This window comes from Schistocerca nitens, chromosome 1 (assembly GCF_023898315.1).
Source record: "Schistocerca nitens isolate TAMUIC-IGC-003100 chromosome 1, iqSchNite1.1, whole genome shotgun sequence".
NCBI lineage: Eukaryota > Metazoa > Arthropoda > Insecta > Orthoptera > Acrididae > Schistocerca > Schistocerca nitens.
This window is the reverse complement of record NC_064614.1, coordinates 125,508,306-125,534,630: the sequence shown is the minus strand read 5'-3', so window position 1 is coordinate 125,534,630 and position 26,325 is coordinate 125,508,306. Positions and strand designations below refer to the sequence as shown.

The following is a 26,325-nucleotide window of genomic DNA, read 5'->3' as shown; positions in this document are numbered from 1 at the left end:
CCGTCGGTATATTCGGTATGTCTTGTTTCGTTTAACATTTACAAGCCATACGATTTAGTTCATGTAAGCGACAGCAAAAAACTTGATTTTACACGCAGAGACAGATGTAAATATCTTCGGAAGCCGCTTAGGTGGAATCAGTTTTTAGCAAAACTGGGCTCTTGCTTCTGCACCCTATCCGGACAGTTGCATCCAGTATTACAAGCCACCCGAGATCTGATACTGGTCCATATTCACACACCGTCTGAGATGTTATTTAGTACTGCAACAGAAATTTATGATATTATTGCTGAAAAATGTGTCACTACAAATAGCAGTAAAATATAGAAATGACGGCGCTGGATAGCATTTGGTAAAATATGCAAATTAGTTGTGGAGTGCGTAAGTTTAGTTTCAGAATAACGAACTAGTTGCACGTAGTGGGGATCCAGACGTCTGGACAAACGGGAAGTTCAGAAAATAAATAATTCTCTATGTCTCCAGAATGAACCTACCTCTTTGCATAAGAGCGTGTGCTGTTTTGAAATTTCCTGACAGGTAAAAACTGTGTGTCAGACCGGACTCGAAGCCAGATTCTTGCCATGAGCCTGCAAATACTCTTATCGACTGAGGTATCCAACGCACAGTTTTAATTTACCAGTAAGTTTCAACTTTAACGGGCTCGTGATGTCTTTATTTCACATATATTTTGCCTGAATCACGCTACAGATGACTTTTAACCTCCACAATAAAAATAAAGCACAAGTAGCTGAAATTTACACTCACTATTTGTTTCTGATGCGAAATAATTTTCCACCGAATACGTTCGCTGCATAACCAACGCCGAAATGCCGGCGACGAATTCAAACATGGCGCTTCATCTTCCCAGAATCCATCACGAGGGAGAAACGGAGACAGAAACCGCGCCTTGTGGCGACTCGCGCAAGTTATATTCCGTGCTGCAAGGTAGTTGTCAAAATGGCGGCGGAGGGTGGAAGTGCTGCCGTAGGTAATCCAAATGCTGAAGTTGTTCGGGGGCAATTATTTGAAGTTGGACCGCGCTATACGAACCTTTCATACATAGGAGAAGGTGCTTATGGAATGGTTGTGTAAGTAATACTCTCTTATTATCAGTTTATTTCATACATATTTGTTAAATGCCATATCGGTGTCAGCTGCCGAAGCGTCATGCACAGTTGTTGACATTCAGAAAAGTAATGTCATTGTTAACTAGGCTATTTCAAGTCACGATTTTACGTAATCACACGCCATCCTTCGTTTTCAGCGACCACATCGTTGTATTACTGTCGAAATCGGCGTTCTTACATATATATGTAGAGCAGAAAACCATTGTGCCGAAAGGAACTATATTTGCGAACAAATTTTTCGTTTTTCGTGAATGGAAGGAGCAATATGTTTTTCTGTAACGTGAAATTGTCGTCTGCTTGCAACATCAAACTGCAGTGTTTGTTTACAGAGAGAGAGAGAGAAACAGTTCTGACGTAAATTCACCTTAGCTCTCTGCCTTTCGGTTGGTTGTTAAGCATTTTTTTTTCTTCCGAAGGCAGTTATCCGAAACTTGGCTATACTTCATGGAATTTTGATGTAATTTATACACAGCTGTGTAAATAGGTTATGTTCTTGCTTAAAAGCGAATAATCTTTCGTGATCTATTGAGTAGAAATTACAGAAATATAAATATTAGTTTGCTCATACTATTTACTAGTCCCTTTTCTGTTCTATTAATTAGCCATCATTAACATGATTCATCGAATGAATTATTTCCGTTTGATGACTGTTTCCTTCCTTGTTTGTTGATTGCAGTTACCGACAGATATATTTTAAGAGAAAGTAATCGAAATGTGTTGGGGACTATCATATCGCTCATGAGTCATTTCCTTTTTCTTTTTTAGTGAAGTGTTGCAGATATGCCGATTGAATTTCTGTAACGTCATTTTTGCCTTGATAGAAATAAAAGGATGTTCTCACAGTTTTCAGTAAACAATAACAATACCTTTTTAGGCACCTAATTTTCGTTCAAGATCAGATCATTTCGAAGGATTCCTGCCGTATTATTTTCCTTTATGAAACTGTTCAAATTGTCCATGAAACTGTTATTGGTGGCTGCTATTGATGCTCGAATAGGTAATCAATTACTAAATTTCAAATGTAGCATAGCTACACAAATTGTCATAGATTTGACAGTTAAGGCGGCCATGCTTTACCATTAAGTGTTTAGTTCAGTCACCAAATGCCACATTAAATGAATGTGTGAAAGCGGCAATAGAGCCAGCACACTTTACTGCTTAAATATGCTATCAGCATACATTTAACTGTCCAAAAGACTATGGATTCCACTAGATGCAATATTTCACTGGACCATAGCAATATTGCTGTCAAGAATAGTCTGTAGACCTGGACACTACTCTTTCTTCCTTATTCTCACATAGTAATATATATTTACTGTGCAAGTAAATAGAAAAGTCAACAGACAAGTATTTCTCTTAAAATTCTGAGAAACTCTACATAAATGCTCAAAAAGGAAACATTTTGCTGTGATGACTGGGACCCTCATTGTCAGTGATTTAATGTTGTTGAAGGTCATGTGTACATTATTCCTCATTAGTTGGTGTGTTCTGTGTTGTCTAGAATATGGGTCTATTTTTTTATGTATCTACTGCCCATTCTAATTATGAGAAATTGTGTCCTCAGCTTTTATGAGCCATGACACAGTAACTGTGTAAAGTGTCAGCATGTTGATTTGCTGTATGCCCCTTTTTTTTATTGTTTTGTCTGAGTGCACAGGCTACTCCATGTCTCATACAGTTTTTGCATTTTATTGACTTTCAAGTAATACCTCAGATATTGGCATTGCTGTGTTTTTGTAATAAATGCTTGATTATCTGTTATTTTAAATTACTTCCTATGAAATAGCTCAATTTAAATCTCTATATGTGCAATGTATCTGTGGTCTGCGGGGGGGGGGGGGTGTTCTTTTGTTTTTCACTTTCTCAACCTTTCCACTTTATGTCCATATTTATTCATCTACTGCATGCATCTCGTCAAAACATACTATTTCTACTCTATCTATAGTACCTACATACAATGTTTCTCGAACATATCCTGAGCAAGATGCTTTTGCATTTGTGTTGTAATCCTAAGATCTTATTCAGTAAATGGTTTTGATCTGTAATTAATCAGAAAATAGAATATTGAATTATAATAAGCAGTTAGGTGTGTTGTTGCTATTGAGTGTCTTTCGGATATTGTTTCCTTTCATAACACAATACTGGGGATGGAAATATTGTATTTGACTATGGGTTACGTTGGCTTTGTGGGTGGATGTAGTTATGTAAAGAGGCATTTTCATTATTTCATTAAGTAAAAACAAGTGTTATTGCAGCTGAGTTTGATATTTCTTTCATCAATAGTTCATTATATTCAGAAATTGGTCCTTTGTGTGTGGTATGCCACAACCGTAAGAGTACTGACAGAAGCAGTGTGTTGTGTGTGATCTAAAGGAGTCCTGTCCTTCATGTCTGATTGTACTGTTGTTCACCAACTATAAGATGGCATTCAGTGCTACATTAATATGACTGCATTTCTTTGAGTAGTGGTGAAATGTAATACTGTCCACAATTGAAGGTTGTATGTCCTTGTTTTATTCTAATCTTACAACTGACTTATCCAAGCAGTTACAAGCGAACTACAGTTAAAAGTGAACTGTAATCAACACATAAGATATGGTATTTTTCACACTAACAGATAATTGCAGAGGCAAAAAGAAACCATGTGACCAAAAAAATACAAGAACCAACTGAAAATTCAACCCTGGACCTGTGTGTTTTGAGTCTGATACTTCCCTGTGGAGATGGCTGTGTCTTTGCAAATGTATTGGACAGAATGTGCTCAATAACTCACTTTTTGTACTTCCCCATTGCAGGGAGAAGTTGCAAGTTTTCTTTCTTAATGTTTTTAGCTGCTGGGGTCATATGTTTTATCACTATTCCACTTATTCACAATATTAATGGCATGATTTGTCAGTTGTCATCCATGATATCTAAGTACTGCTCTAGATGCAGTGTAGGGATCTACATAGCATTCAGAGATAAGGAATATCAAAGCAAATACAGTTATCTTAAAGTGTCTGCAAAGGCACACCTAGCTCAGTGAGTCAGCTAAACATTGTCAGTCGGTATTCTTGTGTTCCTTATACCCAGATCAGTTAATAGTTTTGTCTGATGGTCATTGATTGTCTACTACTCTTCAACAATACATCTGAATTATTTCAAGGATACATTATCAAACTTTTCCCATTCCACACTGAATATGGATAGAAACGAGTTTCTTGCCATAAGTAAACCAAGACAGCGTCAGAGTTACACGTTCGTCTTTGCTGTTTATGTTTTTAAAAAACAGGGCCAGTCCCGTCTTAGACATCTAAGTGAGCAAATTTGCTGTTTTCTCATGAGGCAGTTACTTTGACAGTAAAGGTTCTCGGAGGATACTTTCAATACCAGATGCAACGTACTGATAATTTCTTGTATCATTAACTCTGCAGTGTACGCCAGCAACCCCTGTCGCTATATCCTTTAGGAACAAAAATTGTTTTCTAGCCGTCCCCATGTATGGATACACATTTCGTCCTAAAAGGTGCCTACGTATTTATTCCCAAAGAAGAAATGTGGTTTGTTAAACTCTGGCACCAGGCCACGTTTTCAAGGCTGGGAACAGAAAGTAATCTTTTTTAGATAATCTGGAGAATATTGTCGATGCGGAAAGAATTCGAAACCCAATTCATTCACTTTTGCATTGTGGCTGGTGTATTGTAGGACGATGCATTGCCCTGGTGAAAGGTCACCCTATTGCGTGACACTCTTAATCGCTTTTCATTCAGCTCATGTTTAAAACTATTAAAGAATAACTCGTAATTTCCAGTTACTATACTGCCGATTTTCAGGTAACTGAGGATTTTACTGCAAGAGTTACCCCATTCCTAAAGGGGGGGGGGGGGAGAGAGGGCGTCCATAAACCTATTACCAAACTACCGATATTCAGTGCACATTCACGTATTGTCACTTGTTTCGTTCGCTGTTTTGCGTAATGATTATAGATCCAAGTTTACCTCACTATCACGAACCGATAACAAAAAAGCCGCCTTGCGCATTGCGACTAAAGTTGTCAAACTGAGCTGAAAAATTAATGTAAACGGGTTGTTTCTTAAGTCAGCGTCCACGCTACCATCGCACATACAACTTATTCGCTTTCAGTTTTTCGTATACAGTGTTTTGTAATTGAGATGGTTACAGTCGGAACTATCTCGCACACTTTCCCTCAGCGGTCTTGCATTTCGATGTCTGGACATTTCCTTGCAATCTTGGTGTATAATTTCTCCCACGGCCACATTTAAACCCACGACTTCATGCATCTCAGTTTGACTTTGTTTGTGAGTGGAGGCTGTCAAACGAATTTGTGATAATCGCACGAAATCCTCCCCACCGCTCGATCCCATCTTCACATCACTTAGCAGCTGCTACAGTGGGCTTACATCACATAGCAGCCAACAGTTGACTGACGCATCTGTAGTTCAAACTTCGTTTATAACCGTTACAGCAATCATTGTTGCTATCAGTTCAGCCGTTTAAAAAGTTTCGTTTAACCTTAAAAGAGTAAGATCCTCATGCCGACAGAGTTGAGCAGCGCCATGTGGGATTCATGATACGATGTTTAGCTATCCCCTTAAGACAAGTTTAGCTATGCCAACTTGGTTGCGACCGTTACTTGGAATGTCGTTGCAAATGGATAATTTGGGGTACGAGCGGATGGTTCCATCGTAACTATGTCAAAGCACCCCGGTTGTTTAAAAATGAACATCGGGGCTTTAAGGCTTTGTAGAATTTATTACATTCGAGTTACAATTATAAATAATATCAAATGAAAGAGCAACTCAAGTTTCAGTGTGAACACTATTGATCACACATTGAGATGATAGGCGAGTTCTTCCCCAACCTTGATCACTGTGTGTGAAATAATTGTTGGCAACATCTGCGTCCTATTTCTGAACTCGGGTAGATAAGCTGGTAGCGAAGGCACATACACATGATCCTTCATGAACGCCAAAGGTAAAAACCGCATGGCGTCAGATCGGGTGGAAGTGGAGGCCATGCGAAACAAGCTCTGTCACCCGGCCTCTTGCGACCAATCCAGCGGTCGGTTACAACACCGTTTAACCAATCGCGTACTGAATTAAGCCAGTGAGGTGACGCACCATCTTGTCTGTTAATAAAGTTCTGTGATTCACCTTCTTCCCATTGAGGAAACAGCCGTAGTTATAGTGCATCAAAATAAGAAACACAGGTTGTAGGCGCTTCAGTCTGGAACCGCGCGACCGCTACTGATGACCTCAGATGTTAACTCCCATATTGCTCAGAGCCATTTTAAGAAGCAAAAGTTACAGTTGCTTCACCGAAAATGAAAAGCCCATAAACTTTCCGCCGGGGTATGGCACCAAAGAGTAACTATCAAGTTTAAAACGTGCCTTGTTGCGTACTTGCGTCATGACCAATAGTTCATAATCCATGAGATTTTTATATTGCAAGAGATCCCCGAGATACATCATGCTTTCTACATTTTGAGACACTTTTTCATCGATTTCTAATTTAGTATTAGTCTTACTGCTTATTCTGACAGTGAGGTATTTGCTGTTTCGTGGACTATCTTCAGCACGCCATTTTGGATTTTCTCTGTTAATGTTCTCAACATCGCCTTGAACTCTTCAGTCTGGTCTATAAATACAACCTTATGAACATAGGCTAGAATATTTATCCTGCGACTTAGTCGAACTCCTATGCCAAAATTTGCCACTTGCCTAACACCATTTCTAGGTCTAGGTTAAACGAGAGGCGAGGAAATGCTATCACGGTAATAGACTCTGTTTATCTCGAATTCTTCTAACATTTCACTCTGGAGTTTTTCAGGTCAGCCACAAGACGCACCCAGTATGTTTTAATGATCGATTTCGCTCACTTTAACGAGAGGATCCTCAGAAACTTGAATTTACAGTTAAAAGCACAGTAGTTGGCAGATTACATTGGCTTAATCTCTGGCAGCGTCAATGTAATGTAATCAGCCAACTTCCGTACTTCAAACTGTAAATTCCAGAGTTTCTGATGATGATGCTGTTAAATCGAAAGCTCTCATTAAAACGCATTGAGTGCGACTTGTGGCTATCCTGAAATAGTCGCTCTTTCCCCTGCAGGCTAGTTTCATTCTTTGCCTCGCCCTGTATTTTGATTTCCTCATAAACGCTTTCGTCAGCCAGATGAATTTCATAGTGATTTTAGAATACGGAATTTCGTGCCAAATGGCCGTCTTTTAATGCTGTCACATGCCTGTGTGTGAAGCTTACAGAAAGGCAATGTATCTCCCTTCGTTCCATCTTTTTCAGTGGTTTGCCTTATGGAATCTTGATTATCTGTTGTTTTTTCTCTTCTAAAGCCTGCCTGCTGGAAACCGAGTTAATTATGAACTATATAAAGCGATTTTTTGTAAATTGCTGGTTCGTATCGTCGAAGGGCGCACCCCATAGCACGAAAATAGTGCGTACCGTCCTCTTTGAAGTCTACTGGAGTCCATGGCGTCTCTTAAACCTTCACCCAACTCTACAACTAGCTCGAAATAAATAATAAAGTTAAGTTACGAACCGGTGCTGGCAACTGTTGCAAAAACACTAACTTTTCACGGAATTGATCGTTATCAACATAGTAACCAACGAATACAAGAATAAATTGGCAAAAAGTAGGCAATGATTTGGTTTAAGGGTGTGGTTTCAGTTTGGAACCACTTTGACATCCTGTTTGCTACCTTCCATCTGTAATTTGAAAGCAGTTTCCCATTTTTCCCAGATACAGTCCCACGTCTCAAAATTTTCGTGAACTCATAATGCCTAAAGCAAATTATAGTCCTAAATAGTAAGCAAAAAAGTCGTAAAATTTAATAAATTAATATCAAATGTACGTACTGCTCCGTTGGTTTCGTTTCAAAACCACGCATAACAGCATTAGTACAAGCTCAGATTTACGTTACAATAATTTTAGATGTACCGTACTATTTTCGCTGTCATTGAACCAAATATGATCACTACAAAAAAAGGCCACAAGCTGCTTCTATCACGTAGCACAATCTCTGCGCTGACTGCTGCTGATAGGTGACCTACAATTGTCGGGTCGCCATCTGTCCCGATATATCTGGATCGTCGCCATTATGGAACCTCTTGTCTCGACATTCCGACAAGACCAATTTGTCCCGATTTTGCAAAATACTGTTGCGAGCTTGGCTATGGTTCTGAAGTAACGCCGTTTAACATGTAAATTCAGCCATGTCAAAAAGTTTATGTTGACTGGTCGTCTCACAGATGGCGTTGCATGTTGCGTATCCTGTATAAGCTCCTTCTAGTTTAGCGCCATCATTCGAGAAAATACATTGCTTCTCCAATAGTACGCGGCTGGAACTGTTAAATCAGTGCCACGCGGAGGAATCGGGCACTTGCCATTTCAGTAGCGATCTGACACGACGATTCTTTCTAAACATAATACGAACAACGAGTGCAAGTCAGTAATGTCTGTTTACTGCGGCCATATAGGGCGTGAAGTGTGTAGTGAAGTGTACTTCTATGACTGAACTGTTATTGTCGATTGTTTACCGTCTAATAAACTTATTTTATCATAAAAAGCACTCCGTCTTCAGGCCACGAGTGGCCTACCGGGACCATCCGACCGCCGTGTCATCCTTGGAGGAGGATGCGGATGGGAGGGGCGTGGGACCAGCACACCGCTCTCCCGGTCTTAAGACGGTATTCTTGACCGAAGCCGCTACTGTTCGGTCGAGTAGCTCCTCAGTTGGCATCACGAGGCTGAGTGCACCCCGAAAAATGGCAACAGCACATGGTGGCCTAGATGGTAACCCATCCAAGTACCGACCACGCACGACAGCTCTTATTTTATCATAGCTTATGAAAATGCCTACGGATGGAAAATGTCGCTTTCCGGATGATCACACAATAGAGTGATCTTTCTCAAGAAAGGACGTACGGATCAGGAAGCGCTGTGTGAGATTCCTAGGTGTTTCAGTAATTCACGGAAGTAAGGCAGGTGTGAGGCATCACATTTCTACGAAGAATCATATAAACAGTTTCGTGGTAGCAACGACATCAAAGCCTATTTATGCATTATGTTCATTTTACGGCATAGGCACCGAGGCTTCGAACCACAAGGCTGAAAAGATGTTTGTGTTAGTTGTTCAATACTCTACTGAAACTGACGGAATTCAACAGAAGCTGTCGTAGAGGACAATTGCAAAGTTTTGTCTAGACACTTTAAGAGAGCTGCGAGTTCCATTAGATAAATTAATCGCTTTTTTTGGAGACAACACCTTCGGTGGGCTTCCTCGACGTGGCCAGCGGCACGTGTTTCACCAAATTAAAGATGAGCTAGGAAAAAATGTAGAAGGAACTGGATCCTTTGGCCATATTCTCCACAATACTATATCAATCGCTGTTGGAGTGTTAACTGTCAACATCGAAATAATCCTTATGAAAATATTCAAGGTAAGGGCAGAGAAGCTGAAAGGGTTCTACTTACACATTTATGTCAAGCATCAGACTCTTCTATCTCACTCAAAAACAAGATGGCTGTTGTTACTGCCCGCAGTTGAGAGAATTCGTGAGCTTTGGATCCCATTCAAACATTTTTTTGACGCCGAAGACAAGCCATCTAAAATAATTTTATATTTTTTCCAGTTGCCAGATCAGTGAAATTTTCATCATGTTCCTTAAGTCTCGATAGTTGAAATAAGAGCTATACACTGAAGAGCCAAAGAAACTGGTACACCTGCCTAATATCGTGCAGGGCCCCTTCGAGCACGTAGAAGTGCTGCAACACGACGTGGCATGGACTCGACTAATGTCTGAAGTAGTGCAGGAGGGAACTGACATCGTGAATCCTGCAGGGCTGTCCATAAATCCGTAAGAGTACGTGGGGGCGGATTCCTCATCTGAACAGCACTTAGCAAGGCATCCCAGATACACTCAATAATGTTGATGTCTATGAAGTTTGGTGGCCAGCGGAAGTGTATCAACTCAGATGAGCGTTCCTGAAGCCACTCTAGCATTTCTGGACGTGTGGGGTCTCGCATTGTCCTGATGGAATTTTCCAAGTCCATCGGAATGCACAATGGACATGAATGGACGCAGGGGATCAGACAGGATACTCACATACGTGTCACCTGTCAGAGTGATATCTAGACGTATCAGTGGTCCCAGTCACTCGAACTGCACACGCCCCACACAATTCCAGAGCCTCCACCAGCTTGAACAGTCCCCTTCTGACAGGGTCCATGGATTTATGAGGTTTGTCTCCATTCCCCTACGCGTCCATTCGCTCGATGCAATTTGAAATGAAACTCGTCCGACCAGGCAGCATGTTTTCAGTCATCAACAGTCCAATGTCGGTGTCGACGGTCCTAGGCGAGGCGTAAAGCTTTGTGTGGTGCAGTCATAAAGGGTGTACGAGTGGGCCTTCAGCTCCGAGTGCCCGTATCGATGATGTTGCGTTGTATGTTTCGCAAGCTGACACTTGTGGTCCAGCATTGAAATCTGCTGCAATTTACACTTCCGTCACGTACGATTCTCTTCACTCGTCGTTGGCCTCGTACTTGCAGAATCCTGGCCGCAGCGATGTCGGAGATTTGATATTTTACCGGATTCCTGATATTCACGGTACGCTCGTGAAATGGTCGTACGGGAGAATCCCCACTTCATCACTACCTCGGAAATGCTGTGTCCCATCGCTCGTGCGCCGACTATAACACCACGTTCAAACTAACATAAATCTAACAACAGCGCCCGACACTTGTCTTATATAGGCGTTGCCGACCATAGGGCCGTATTCTGCCTGTTTACCTATCTCTGTATTTGAATACGCTTGACTATACCAGTTTCTTTGGGGCTTCAGCATAGGAAAAAACGTAGGAGTTGGATGCCTTGCCGATATTCTTCACAACACTGTATTAAGCGCATCTGGAGTCTTAACTGTCTACATTGAAATAATGGTCATGTAAATATTTAATTATTTTTTCCTTTTACATGGTAAGGATAGAGAAGTTGAAAGAGTTCTGCTTATACGTTGTCAGTCATCAGACTATTTTCTCACAAAATAAGATGGCTGTCGTTAATGCACGCAGTTAAAGAGTTAAAGAATTTTTATGCTTTGATTCCATTAAAACAATTTTTTGATGCCGTAGACAGGCCACCTAAAATATCAGATTTTTTTTCGGTAGTCCTGACAACGAAATTTACTTCATGTTTCTGCAGTTGGCTCTGTTTGAAAAAAAAAAAAATGTAAAAAGCCTGGAGAAGAATAAGGTCTCGATAATTGAAATAAAAAAGTTATCAATCGACACTCAAAAAATGTCTGAATGAAAGGGGGACTGCTAATTTTATTGGTGTGCAAACGAAGATGAGTTTAAACAAATTAAAGAAAGAGAACCCTAACCAAGAAATAATTAATTTTATTTCGAAATTTGAGGAAGAGACAATGGCTTTCTATTTCATGGCATTTGGTTACTTTGAGAAATGGGCTATTTCCGTTAATAAACATCAGGTATTAGATTGGGTGACGTTATCTGGAACCCCAGATGGGCGACGATTGCAAACACTATTATATGCCTTAAAAACAATTATATGAAGTTTCAGATAACAATAGTATTCAGAAATATATGTACCTGCCGTGTTTTGTAGAAACCAAGCGTGAATATTTGTTTCCTGTTTCTGCATACAACGCCTCTTTGGAAAGAGTATTTTCACTGACATCGGCCCAGTGGAGTGATGAAAGAAATCGACTGCTACCAGGGACTATGGAATCAGTCTTACAGTACCAGTTTAACTATAAGCTGACTTGCGCGGAGTTTTATAAATACGTGAAGGGGAAAGACGACTTAGTGAAAAAGGTGAAATCTGAAAAAAATATGGTGTACCATCTACTTCTGCCCCAGAAAGTTCCATGTAATGGTGCCCTAAATAAAAAGTAATTATATCAAATAAAATTTTTACTTCATTTCTACACCCCCGTTTTAGTGTCTCAGCGAAGTCCCCGCTAGATGTGGTTACCCTATACAATGGTCACCATTATCGTAGTACCTCATCGTACCACTAGATGCCTGGCTTACAATAGGGTCGGTGGTTTCTTGCGAAAGTCACACGTACTTCATAACGAAGTTAATGAAGATGGTGGTTTCAGTCAGAAACCACTGATATGCAAAGTTTTAGACATTAGGCTTTCCGAGCTCACGTCCAGGACTGACTGAAGTATTAATTATAGCTGATGTTTCCGCCGATGATTTCGGAATATTGTTACCAGGTGTTCCCCCACACCTCGACTTGCCAACAGTTCTCAGTGCTATAAAATTAAATTTCGATTAATGTGGTCACAAGTTCCATTTCTGTAGGGTGCAGTGAATGTTCATACAACTTGTCATCGCTTCGGAAGACACGTCTTTAACATGAAACTTCCTGGCAGATTAGAACTGTGTGGCGGACTGGAAGAGAAGCTGTTAGCACGGGCGTGAGCCGTGCTTGGGTAACTGTCACCAGAGGATTCGCCCGCGAAGGGTAAAAGTTCCGGGTTCGAGTCTCAACGGCACACAATTTTAATCTGCCAGGAAGTTTCGTATTAGTTTCGTAAAATTCATTGTGGAAACGTTTTCTGCACGCCGCAAACAGCCTCAACACCAGGCTAAGAGAGTCAGTCCGAAAGAACACCACTCGGAAACTCACTGGCAGTAACAGGGAAGCAAAACCCCGAGTCTTCAGATATCGCACCACAGCACTCTGTTTCTGTTCAGGGGAGTACGCGTGTCCTATGGTGTATAGCTCTGCCCCCAAGCAAAGCAAATGGACATCGCACAGAATGAAACTGCCCGACTAAACACTGAATGTCTGAAGCCGACACCTACAAACTAAGTTTAATGCGTGGCGGATATTGTACCATGTCATACGCTTTATAAAGTAGCTGCAGATGTTGAAGGGAAAAAGGTTGAACTGAATCATTTGCATCCATTCCATCGCCATCAACCAACAAGGTCTAGGTTGAAACCTAGTAGCAATGTCCTCAGTTCAACGTGAGCGCACTCTCTCGACGCGCTACCAGAGAACAGCTGTTGACAGTTAGACCCGACCAAGTTCCAACGTGGGTAAAACCTGCTGAGTGTCTACAGTCAGGTACATTAGATCGGCCCATGTAGAGATCGTTGAATAGGCTAACATCAGGTGCTGGTAAATCCAGGGACAACCTTGTCAAATGAGACCCGTGGCGGTGTCTACGCTCTGCTAAAATGATGATGAGGGCTGAAGTTGGTGCACTTGCTGTTGCCCAATCCTGGTCGAAGGTCATTTAGGTTGCTCCTCTTTTGTTCAATTATATAAACTATGTAAATTGTATTCTTTTACTTATGTAATTTGTTGTTTTAGCGGCGTCCCATAATATTGCACACATATATATATATATATATATATATATATATATATATATATATAAATAATTGAATTTAGTACGGATTTTGACTTCAGTTAAAAAGAAGTGTTACGTGTGAAAGCTTGATATCGATAATGCAGCCTTCTGTCCTGTTTGAATTGTTAATGGTGACAGCAAGCCGACTCGTGGTTTATACCTGTCGAGTATCAACAAAAATGGGTGCCGAACAAACGTTTCCTTCCCGTGGATGGAACTCCGACGATAGAGGCAAATAATGGCAACGAGACTGTTCCCAGATGGTTTCTAATGAGTCTTCCTTCGTGTGTTTGGTTCGGGGCAATGGTCAGTTTGTGTACACCAGTTGTTCATGTGCAGTTGCGCTTGGGAGCTTGCCGGCACTGCCCCAGCTGGTCGTCGACATACGCTACGATTCGTTCGGCGCAGTCAAGCCTCTTCGCAAGATGTGATAGAGGTTCTGTTGCTAGACCCCAGAAGATGGGTCCCACATATCGATCCTTGTAGGCATTCCTTAGTGTATCTTTTGACCACTTTCTGGTTCCCTGTTCGCCACTCAACGATCCTGTCCCTACAACAATCGCCTAGGCTGAGGTACTAATTGGCCACTACTCGCGTGTCCCTAGACGCGCAAACATCGCAGGCCGAGAGAGGATCTCACATGCGCCTGCGATGTCTATCATTAAGGCTATTTCGTATTTTCAATCATTTCCTGTTACGCAGAGAGCTTGGTTTAACGCCTCGTCAATTGATTGCTTTTCCGAAATGCATTGTGATTGGGGCCCAGTCCCGTATAGGCCTGTGTGAATGTACTCCGTCACACAGAAGGCGTTCCTGAAACTCAAGCAATTGTGTTCAGTAAGCAAATCGGCCAGTATGTTTTTGGATCGGTTGGGTCTTTATCTGCGGCTTTCGTGAGGATTACTGTGGCTGCTGTTTTTCACACTGCGGGTATTTTTCTTAGCGTCTCGGTTAGGAACAAGGGTAACAAGTGGTGCGAGCTGTTGTACGACTTGCACGTAGATGCTGTCGGGTCCATGGGCTTTCCTTTTTCCCCTAAGTATTATTGCCCGCGCCACTTCCTCTCGCATAAAAGGACAGTGACAGTTTTAGTTCTGTACTCAAGTTGTAGTGCTGTTCGTAAGTTAGTGTGTACAGGGTGTATACGCTCCGGGACAATCCGGAAAAACTCGGGATTTTTTTCATCAGGGGGGGGGGGGGGGGCCGAGAAAAACTCGGAACATTTTTAGAATTCCGGGAATTTTTCCTTGTTTTAGTAGTCAGTTAAATTTTTGTAATTGTGACTAGTAAAAACTGATAAGCAGAAAAGTGTCAAAGACTTTAGCACGAAGACTATTGAATACGGCATAACAATAAACTGCTGCCGATGAGTGTGACGTCACAAGTGTTTAAGTCCGTTGGAGCAGTTGCCAGGGGGCTCACGCGCATGCGCAGTGGAGTTGTATATGGGCAGGACCTATTCCCACTTCTGGCTACTTGAAGTGTGGCTGTCAGCTGTAGTAACAAGCAGCTAGATGCTACCCGGAAAAAATTTTCGCCGCGTCCAAGCCGCCAGATTCGCGCATGCGCGGAGCAGTCTGGGCTGTAGTGGGGAGGGTGTCAGTCTCCTCATGAGTCGTGTTTACGGTTAGTGGTTTTGCTGTTTTCTCCTCGTTTACAGTTCTCACGTGAAATAAAAAAGAAACGGATTTCTGTGGCTTGGAGCTGTGAATTAAAATGCATTCACATAAATACGGAAGACTAAATTATTAGTTTCAGTTTTCTGATTTTATTTTATTTTCCACGTTTTTGGCATCATCATCATCATCATTACATCATCATTTAAGAATGATTATGCCTTTCACCGTTCAGCCTGGAGCATAGCCCCCTTATAAAATTCCTCCACGATCTCCTATTCAGTGCTAACATTGGTGCCTCTTCTGATGTTAAGCCTATTACTTCAAAATCATTCTTAACCGAATCCAGGTACCTTCTCCTTGGTCTGCCCCGACTCCTCCTACCCTCTACTGCTGAACCCATGAGTCTCCTGGGTAACCTTGCTTCTCCCATGCGTGTAACATGACCCCACCATCTAAACCTGTTCGCCGTGACTGCTACATCTATAGAGTTCATTACCAGTTTTTCTTTGATTTCCTCATTGTGGACACCCTGCTGCCATAGTTCCCATCTACTAGTACCTGCAATCATCCTAGCTACTTTCATATCCGTAACCTCAACCTTATTGATAAGGTAACCTGAATCCACCCAGCTTTCGCTCCCATACAACAAAGTTGGTCGAAAGATTGAATGGTGCACAGATAGCTTAGTCTTGGTGCTGACTTCCTTCTTGCAGAAGAGAGTAGATCGTAGCTGAGCGCTCATTGCATTAGCTTTGCTACACCTCGCTTCCAGTTCTTTCACTATGTTGCCATCCTGTGAGAATATGCATCCTAAGTACTTGAAACCGTCCACCTGTTCTATCTTTGTTTCTCCTATTTGCACTCAATCCGTTTATATCTCTTTCCCACTGACATTACTTTCGTTTTGGAGGTGCTAATCTTCATACCATAGTCCTTACATTTCTGATCTAGCTCTGAAATATTACTTTGCAAACTTTCAATCGAATCTGCCATCACAACTAAGTCATCCGCATATGCAAGACTGCTTATTTTGTGTTCACATATCTTAATCTCACCCAGCCAGTTTATTGTTTTCAACATATGATCCATAAATAATATGAACAACAGTGGAGACAAGTTGCAGCCTTGTCTGACCCCTGAAACTAGTCTGAACCATGAACTCAATTTACCGTCAACTCTAACTGCTGCCTGACTATCTATGTAAAGACCTTTAATTGCTTGCAAAAGTTTGCCTCCTATTCCATAATCTCGTAGAACAGACAATAACTTCCTCCTAGGAACCCGGTCATATGCCTTTCCTAAATCTATAAAGCATAGATACAATTCCCTGTTCCACTCATAACACTTCTCCATTATTTGCCGTAAGCTAACGATCTGGTCCTGACAACCTCGAAGAGGCCTAAACCCACACTGATTTTAATCCAATTTGTCCTCAACTAATACTCGCACTTTCCTTTCAACAATACCTGAGAAGATTTTACCCACAACGCTGATTAAAGAGATATCTCTGTAGTTGTTACAATCTTTTCTGTTTCCATGTTTAAAGATTGGTGTGATTACTGCTTTTGTCCAGTCTGATGGAACCTGTCCCGACTCCTAGGCCATTTCAATTATCCTGTGTAGCCATTTAAGACCTGACATTCCACTGTATTTGATGAGTTCCGACTTAATTTCATCCACCCCAGCTGCTTTATTGCACTGCAATCTATTGACCATTTTCTCCACTTCCTCAAATGTGATCCTATTTCCATCATCATTCCTATCCCATTGTACATTGAAATCTGAAACATTACTGATCGTATTTTCACCTACATTGAGTAACTCTTCAAAATATTCCCTCCATCTGCCCAAGGCATCAACAGGATTCACCAGCAGTTTTCCTGACCTGTCCAAAATACTTGTCATTTCCTTCTTACCTCCCTTTCGAAGACTGCTAATTACACTCCAGAATGGTTTTCCAGCAGCTTGACCCATAGTCTCCAACCTGTTTCCAAAGTCTTCCCAAGATTTCTTCTTGGATGCTGCAATTATGTGTTTGGCTTTGTTTCTTTCTTCAACATAACTTTCTCTGTCTGAGTTCTAGTATGTAGCCATTTTTGATACGCCTTCTTTTTCCTTTTACAGGCTGCCTTGACTGTGTCATTCCACCAAGCTGTTTGCTTCTTCCTACTTTTACACACTACTGTTCCAAGATATTCTTCAGCCACTTCTAGTACTGTGTCCCTGAACCTTGTCCATTCCTTTTCCAATGACTGTAATTGACTACATTCAACTAACTGGTACCTTTCTGAGATCGCTGTTATGTACTTGTGCCTGATTTCTTTATCCTGAAGTTTCTCCACTTTTATCCTACGTATGGACCTGACCTCTTGCACTTTCGGCCTCACAATCCCAATTTCACTGCAGATTAAATAATGATCAGTGTCATCAAAGAATCCCCTGAATACACGTGTGTCCCTCACAGCCTTCCTGAATTTCTGATGTGTTATTATATCGTCAGTGACAGATCTGGTTCCCCTGCCTTCCCAAGTATACCGGTGAATGTTCTTATGTTTAAAAAAGGAGTTTGTGATTACTAAGCCCATACTGGCACAGAACTCCAAGAGTTGTTTCCCGTTCCTGTTGGCCTCCATATCCTCTCCAAATTTACCCATAACCTTTTCATACCCTTCAGTTCGACTTCCAATCCTGGCATTAAAATCACCCATGAGCAGAACACTGTCCTTGTCCTTTACTCTAACAACTACATCACTGAGTGCCTCATAAAAACTATCCATCTTATCTTGATCTGTCCCTTCACAATGCGAATATACTGACACAATCCTAATTTTCTTGCTAGACAAATCTATCCACATCAGTCGTTCGTTTACATCCCTTATTGCAACTATGCTGGGTTCCATTTCTTTCCTGATGAAAAGCCCTACACCCCATTGTGTTATTCCTGCTTTGACTCCTGACAGGTAGACCTTGTATTCTCCCACTTCCTCTTCTTTCTCACCCCTTACCCGAATATCACTAACAGCTAAAACGTCCAGCCCCATCTTACTTGCAGCCTCTGCCAGCTCTACCTTCTTCCCAGAGTAGCCCCCATTGTTATTAATAGCTCCCCATCTCATTACCATTTGTTTGCCAAGTCGTATCTTAGGAGTCTCTGGTTCGTCAGTTAGAGGTGGGACTCCGTCACCTCCAAAGGTCCGAGGCATTTTGCTCTGATTGTTGCCAGCATCATATTTAAAGTACCAGGGAAGCAGGTTGATAGCCTTACTTGCCCTGAGTCCCATTGGGTATTACCCCTAACGGTTGAGGGACTAACAGGTGGATTTGGTAGTCTTTGCCGTATGAGCACAAAGGTGACCACGACTCAGAATATGTCCGAGATGCCCTGCCTTATTCCAAAGTAACTGGTATCCCGACTGTCGGGGCCACTTACTTGGCCACTCATACGTTGCCCGTGGTTCATGAACTAGGACATGACTACAGGAACCCACACCATGAACCACGTTTTTGGCAGTGAAGCATTAATCGCCTTGCATAACAGTTAAGTTATTTTTGTAGGTTTACTAAATAAATGTAACTTTTATTAACCTCTTCCGCAGAGGCAGTCAATTTATCAGAAACGAAGTGTTTCATTCCACACTATTGGGATAGTTTCAACTGTTCACTGAATTTCAAGTGCACATTTTCATCTTCTGGCACGTATGACATTATGCCATACGGTAATAAAGAATCAAACATGATGATACAGATACTCCAAGAAAATTTGCATGTCGAAAACCGCATTGATAAGCCTACCAGGTAGGGCCTACTTCATGGTGAATATGGACGCGCCTGTTTTCTGGTGCTCTCTGGCAACTGCTGAAACGAACCTATTTCTAATAGGTCGCGGGAAAATATTGTGAATGGTGCTTTGAAAAGCGTATCTTTGAAAGTAAATTTCCGTTTACGCAAGATGGAATGTTACGTGTGAGAATGTGCAATGAATTTTGCGTGTGACTACACATTGAGAACCAGCCATTTTGAAGAATTTCTAGCCCAGAAGACCAGACATTGTCATTATTTCAAATTTTATTGGCACATTTGTGTCATGTATCCGAAACTGTAACACACGCAAAAAGACCAATATTATATGTGAAAGGTTAGCTTTTATTGTAGCTACACTACGTACTTTTCCTATTTGTGTGCTCGCGCTACTTAACAGTGATTTTGCTGTTGGCTGACCACATCACGTGTCCTAAGCTTTGAATATATGCTGTCATTGGCTGGCGAGATCACGTGACATGAGCTATGATTGGCTTACAAAAGAGCGTTTCAATCTCGTTCTCAATTCTTCGGAAACTAAACGTGCTGTATTTGGAATTCGAATCTATACTTTCGCTATACGAATACGAAAATATTCAGCGTAAATGTTGCTACACATCAAAGATCTTTCCAAAACGTTTTTTGCCGAGATTTTTCGTTCTTTGCAGTGCCGGGAAGTTCTACGCTGGTGTATAAAAGCTTTGCCATTCAAAGAATTGATGTTTTTACAGCTACGAGTGAAAACATGCTGTCACTTATTGTGGAAAAAGTGCTTTTTTAACCGGGAAATTCGGGAATTTTTTTTCTTGTCCGCGTGTACACCCTGTGTGTACTTGTAGCTGTGTGTTTTGATCGTTACCGGGTAGGAGTTTTTGCAGCAAGCATTCTTTAGCGCCTCTCCACCCGGGCTTTCGCGTGGCTTAATCTCGTGGCGGCGTTGACAAAACGAGGGCGGTTATGAATTTTTCCCAGTATCTTTTCTGTATCTCCTGTGATGTCCCATTTTACCAATGTTTTGGAGAGACACAGCTGTGTTACTCGTGGCGTCACGGTGTGGGAAGCCGTCAGTGACGACTCCAGGTCACGGCCGGTCGTGATTCAGGGAACTTTTGAGAGCACAACAGTACTTTCCGATCGTAGCGCGTTCTCGTGTGTTACCTCCCATTCGACGGTATCGTGACGCCATTTTTCAGAATGACAAAGCGCTTCCACGCGCGGCACGTGTCTCTCTGAACAGTCTGCGCGATGTTAGGGTACTCCCGTGACGAGCAAGATCGCCAAACCTGTCCCCCATAGAGCGCGTGTGGAACCAGTACGGACTAGAGAGCCTGTATACAGAGAGAGCGGCCATAGGTGAAGTTGCCCGTGATTGGTTGATTAGCTTTGGCGCCATTTTTCTGCCAAACGTCTCTCGCGCTTCCAATGTTCTCCGTGCTTTTGAGTTCAATTGAAGTTCAGAGGACTTTTGGAAACGATTAAAAGGTATTTGAATTATTGAGATACTTGTTTTGCGTTGTGCATGCATGTTCGTTTTAGTTGTATATCGTTTTTAGTACGTAATTAGCGTTTGCGATCTTAAATAAGAGTTGAAATAATGAAGCGTTTTGTGAAGTCGGTAGGCCTACATGTTTGAAGTAAACACGTTAGTAATTGTACAGTATTGTTTTTGACATCTGAAATTCGTTCTGCAGACGTTCGTAAACGATGCCAGGTTGTGCTGCATTTGGTTGTTCCAGTAGAGGCGAAGGTGGGTTTCGCATGTTAGCATTTCCACGCAATGAAGAAAGACGAAAGCAGTGGGTAGTCGCAGTCAACAGGGCTGACATAAATCCGATACAAAACAAATGCTATACACTATATTTTTTATTTAAGTTATTTTCATTGCAATATGTCTAATAAACGAACTTTAAAGGAGATAAATGCAAGTAACGAATAATTTTTACAGCCTCTGTATCAAATTTTCCTGTGCTGTACGTAGTAGGCTACTATGAGTATATTATAGCTGTAAAGAAAGGCATTTAACGAATGATTTCGTCATATTGTCTTGTGCTTTTGATTCGGTGAGAGTGTACTTCACTACTGCCCATTCAAATGTCCCGCCCGCAGTTTGGCAGAAAAATGGCCACCGTATCGTCCGGTTGGCCACTCTCTCCCTATACAGGCTCTCTAGTTCGGACGTCGACTCCGTCCCGGCGCTAGTGTCCAGGGTATGAAGGACCAGTCACAACAGTTGTGGGTCAGCATGTCTCAGAAGAGGGCACAACGTTTTTAAGACTCTCTTCCTAACGGAATAATTGCATGCATCCAGTCCAGAGGGGGTGCAATGTTATGTAGGGGGCAGTCAAATAAAACCCGAACACACGACACAATGGGACCATGGAATAGTTCCTTTCAAAAGTAATCGACGCACACGTTAACATTTATCCCACTGGGAAGCGAAACGATCAATTTCTGTCTCTTAGAACGTGGCGCCGGCCGAGGTGGCCGAGCGGTTGAAGCGCTACAGTCTGGAACCGCACAACCACTACGGTCGGAGGTTCGAATCCTGCCTCGGGCATGGATGTGTGTGATGTCCTTAGGTTAGTTAGGTTTTAGTAGTTCTCAAGTTCTAGGGGACAGAAGACCTCAGAAGTTAAGTTCCATAATGCTCAGAGCCATTCGAACCATTTAGAACGCGGCCGGTCGTCCGCTGACGTATCCACAACTTCACTCACTCTCTCACTTCCTCGTCCGACTGAAACCGACGTCCACACACGTCTTCCTTCAGGTCGCCAAAGACGTTAAAATTACACGGAGGGTGTCGCAGTGTTCCCCAGCTAAATCGCTGAAGCTTAGCCTCCGTCCGATTGGAGGTGGGCGTTACCGTGCAACAAGATGAGTCGGTCAGACATCTATGCTAGCCGTTTTGACTTTATGGCGCGTCGCAGTTTCTGCACGGTGTCTTTATAGCGCTACGCATTGATTGTGTTTCCACGCTCGAGGAACTCGATGAGCAGAGGGCTCTGCAGTCGAAGAGGTGGTTATCAGGACGTCACCGGAAGTTGTGTGAACAGCTTGGATTTCTTTGGCGGGGGAGATGTGGAATGTTTCCACTGCTGGCTTTACCGTTTGCCCTCGTGCAGTAGGATGGAAGCATCCTGTTTCACCCCCCCCCCCCTTCCCCGCACACACTGCCAATCGGACGAAGGCTATGCTTGAGCGATTTCGTAGGGAAACACTGCAAAATCCTTCGTGGAGCCCGGATCTTTCACCGTGCGACGGTCACATCCTTCGCGACCTGAAGAAAGATAGACGTGGAGGTAGGTTTCAGTTGGACGAAAATGTGCAAGAGTGGATGCGGTTGTGGGTCCGTCAGCCGCTGACCCGTTCTAAGAAACAGGAATTGATAGTCTCGTCTCCCAGTGAGATAAACGACGTAACGCGTATGGTGGTTACTTTTAAATGGGAACATCGCATGGTCCCTAGTGGCGGGTGTCGGTTTTTCATTTCACTGCCGCTCATTCTGTTAAGTAGGCGCATACTACCAAGTTATTTGTAATTTTGACACTGAGATAAAATCACATACCCTCCGAACCCGTAAAGCTTCGTTTTGTTTCCTCTTCCTCTTCTGGGTGACCCACTTCTTTTTTTCCCCCCAGGCTGTGTATATTCAAGCAAAATGGGTTTACACCACTTAGCCGCAACCAAGGTTGCTGCAGACGCGGTAAATCTCCTGAGCAGTTTCTGCATCTGCCATTTTGTAATATCGACCAAGAAAATTGGATTAAAAGCTACGCGACAATGCAGCGATGTATCACGCTTAGCCTGACCTCCGCGCCAGATAAAGTAGCAGCAACTGTGTGTAAGTTGGCTCCGATTCTACAGCCTGAATTTCGAACATTTGCCCACTTAACCGCGCTAACAATGAGACGGCTGATGTCTGCCGCCAGGACTCCGCTACTCGTGTGCCGCATGCGCACAGGGCACTATCTTTCTACGGCAGCCCCTCGTCCCTCTGACAACTGACTTCTCATGGCGAGACCGTGTAGTAACGTGCCAGGTGGTTGCAGTTAGTGTTCTCACGGAGGTCCAGTGTGGGATGTAATCATCATATGGCACCGTAACTTGGTGCATATACGAAAGCGTTCACGGAGAACCAATTCACGCTGGAAAAAAAATAGTTCGTTTTGGCCGCTAGGTGCAAATCTGGCGCAGTGCAGCGTCTCGTCGGCGCCTTCGATGTTCATATTGTGAATAAATTGTGAATGCTACAGTTAGTAAAAAAAGAAAGAAAGAAACATACTTTTCTCACTTGTTTCACCCTTTCTGCCCATGTAGCGTTCCTAATCCATTACATATGGAAACATTTCTTCACGTCTTTCCTGCATTCATAGCGCCAGATTTGTACCTGGTGACCAAAATTGGAATTAATTTTTCTTCATGGTGAATCTCTTCCGCATTAACGCATTAGAATACCTCCTAAGTTTCATACGGTAATTAAAGCTCACACTATAGCTCTGTGAGTAGCTACATATTACAGGGTTGCCACAAGTTCTGGAAATCAATTTCAGACGTGTCAGGGAAATGAGAAAAAACACTGGAAAAATTTTAGTTTTGTCGCAGTGAACGAAATCGTTTGTTTACTGAGATATCATGCATCGTCGCTGGCTGGGCGCAGCTGAGAGTGCTTTGTTTGGATCTCATTCTCAGACTGTTGGCGCATCAGTCTGAGACGGCGGTCACGTGTGCACGAGTTGTGTCTGAGTGATTGTGTGAATCTGCGTGTGCTCCCGTTTTCTGACGAAGGCTATGACCAAAAATTTAATTGTGTGAGTGTGATTGTCTTTCCTATGTGCCTGTCAGCGGCTCATCAATCATCTTTGAGTGACTTGATACCTATCGTAATTAGTGATGATTCTAACGAGGCCCCAGGAGTAGACAACATTCCATTAGAGCTACTGACGGCCTTGGGAGAGCCAGTCATGCCAAAACTCTACCATCTAGTGAGCAAGATGTATGAGACAGGCGAAATACCCTCAGACTTCAAGAAGAATATAATAATTTCAATTCCAAAGAAAGCAGGCCTTGACAGCTGTGAAAATTACCGAACTATCAGTTTTATAAGTCACGGCTGCAAAATACTAACTTAAATTCTTTACAGACGAATGGAAAAACTGGTAGAAGATGACCTCGGGGAAGATCAGTTTGGATTCCGTAGAAATATGGGAACACTTGAGGCAATACTGACCCTACGACTTATCTTAGAAGCTAGATTAAGGAAAGGCAAACATACATTTCTAGCATTTGTAGACTTAGAGAAAGCTTTTGACAATGTTGACCGGAATACTCTCTTTCAAATTCTGAAGGTGGCAGGGGTAAAGTACAGGGAGCGAAAGGCTATTTAAAATTTGTACAGAAACCAGATGGCAGTTATAAGAGTCGAGGGGCATGAAAGGGCAGCAGTGGTTGGGAAGACAGGGTTGTAGCCTCTCCCCGATGTTGTTCAATCTGTATATTGAGCAGTAAAGGAAACAAAAGAAAAATTCGGAGTAGGTATTAAAATCCATGGAGAAGAAATAAAAACTTTGAGGTTCGCCGATGACATTGTAATTCTGTCAGACAGCAAGGGACTTGGAAGAGCAGTTGAACGGAATGGACAGTGTCTTGAAGGAAGGATATAAGATGAACATCAACAAAAGCTAAACGAGGGTAATGGAATGTAGTCGAATTAAGTCGGGTGATGTTGAGGGAATTAGATTAGGAAATGAGACAGTTAAAGTAGTAAAGGAGTTTTGCTATTTGTGGAGCGAAATAACTGATGATGGTCGAAGTAGAGAGGATATAAAATGTAGACTGGCAATGGAAAGGAAAGCGGTTCTGAAGAAGAGACATTTGTTAACATCGAGTATAGATTTAAGTGTCAGGAAGTCGTTTCTGAAAGTATTTGTATGGAGTGTAGCCATGTATGGAAGTGAAACATGACCGATTAACAGTTTGGACAGGAAGAGAATAGAAGCTTTCGAAATGTGATGCTACAGAAGAATGCTGAAAATTAGATGGGTAGATCACATAACTAATGAGGAGGTATTCAATAGGATTGAGGAGAAGAGGAGTTTGTGGCACAACTTGACTAGAAGAAGGGATCGGTTTCGTAGGACACGTTCTGAGGCATCAAGGGATCACCAATTTAGTATTGGAGGGCAGCGTGGAGGGTAAAAATCGTAGAGGGAGACCAAGAGATGAATACACTAAGGAGATTCAGAAGGATGTGGGCTGCAGTACGTACTGGGAGATGAAGCAGCTTGCACAGGATAGAGTAGCATGTAGAGCTGCATCAAACCAGTCTCAGGACTGAAGACCACAACAACAGTACATTTTTGACACTTTCTAAAGTAGTTTATATATTAGAAAGTAGGGACAATAAGAAGAAGAAAATAGTGCCAGTCGCTGGCAGTTTATACGCTGTGTATACATGTATTTTTTGAAGAAAAAAAATTCACACAATACCTGTAAAATCATAGACACAACATAATGGGTAACAACTGACAATAGCAAACATAGTAGAACCAACATTTTATTGGCGGTCACCTGTAGTGTTGGTTTACACAACTGTTCCCCACCTTATACATTTCTTTCGAGGGGCCCATTTTTTTCTGAGGCAATTTCTGAAATTGTGTGAAGTTATTTTAAATCTGTCTTGCGACTCCAACAAAATGCGTATTTTTGTCACCAAATGTGTTTCGCTTTATTGAAATAAAATAACGTCAGTGGTCTTAATGAGAGATGTAGGCCATTTTTTGGCTTGCTTTCTCCATCTGAAAACAGTTCATTACTATGATGTTGATGTTAGCACTTAACATTTTTGCTCACACGTTTAGAAATACAGAAGTCCTTACATTTTGTTAACTTATGTCCTTACTTACCCTTCATATCTCAATTTGTCACGGAAAAATGCTAAAACTTGTCTGGAAATCAGGGAAACATCAGGAAATTTCAATTGGAGTATCTTTTGTCGACCCTGCATTAATTATAACCAGCCTGTATCTTTGCCCACCAATGCCCCGTGTTTTTTACCAAACTTTTCAAAACTATTGCCATTAATTTGCAGTGAACACTAACATTTTTGGTGAATTACGCCCACAGGTTACTCCGGCGGTCCATATTGTTTTGTACGGTTTGCCCTTCTAATCATCATAATTTATCAGTTGTTATTTCTTTCTCCATCTTAAGCTTACTGCAGTTTTATTAAAGAGAATTTTTACACCAGACGCGTTTAGATTTTGTTTATAAAGCGTCTTCTGTGGTCACTGGTGTTTCTGCCTCTTGTTCACATATTCTCTCAAGAACTCCTTTGTTAGCAGACACTGTAATACTGTGCTGAGTGAAAA

The 26,325-nt window shown here is 42.1% G+C and overlaps 1 protein-coding gene across 1 annotated transcript in view; it reads left to right on the top strand.

Moving 5' to 3' along the window:
* Positions 1 to 950: 950 nt before the first annotated feature.
* The window catches only part of LOC126242655 (mitogen-activated protein kinase 1), a 384,067-nt gene continuing 358,692 nt past the window's right edge, over positions 951 to 26,325 (top strand). The window contains exon 1 of the mRNA XM_049948105.1: positions 951 to 1,088. Within this exon, the coding sequence (XP_049804062.1) occupies positions 958 to 1,088 (131 nt within the window). The 5' untranslated portion in view covers positions 951 to 957. The remainder of the gene's footprint in view (positions 1,089 to 26,325) is intronic.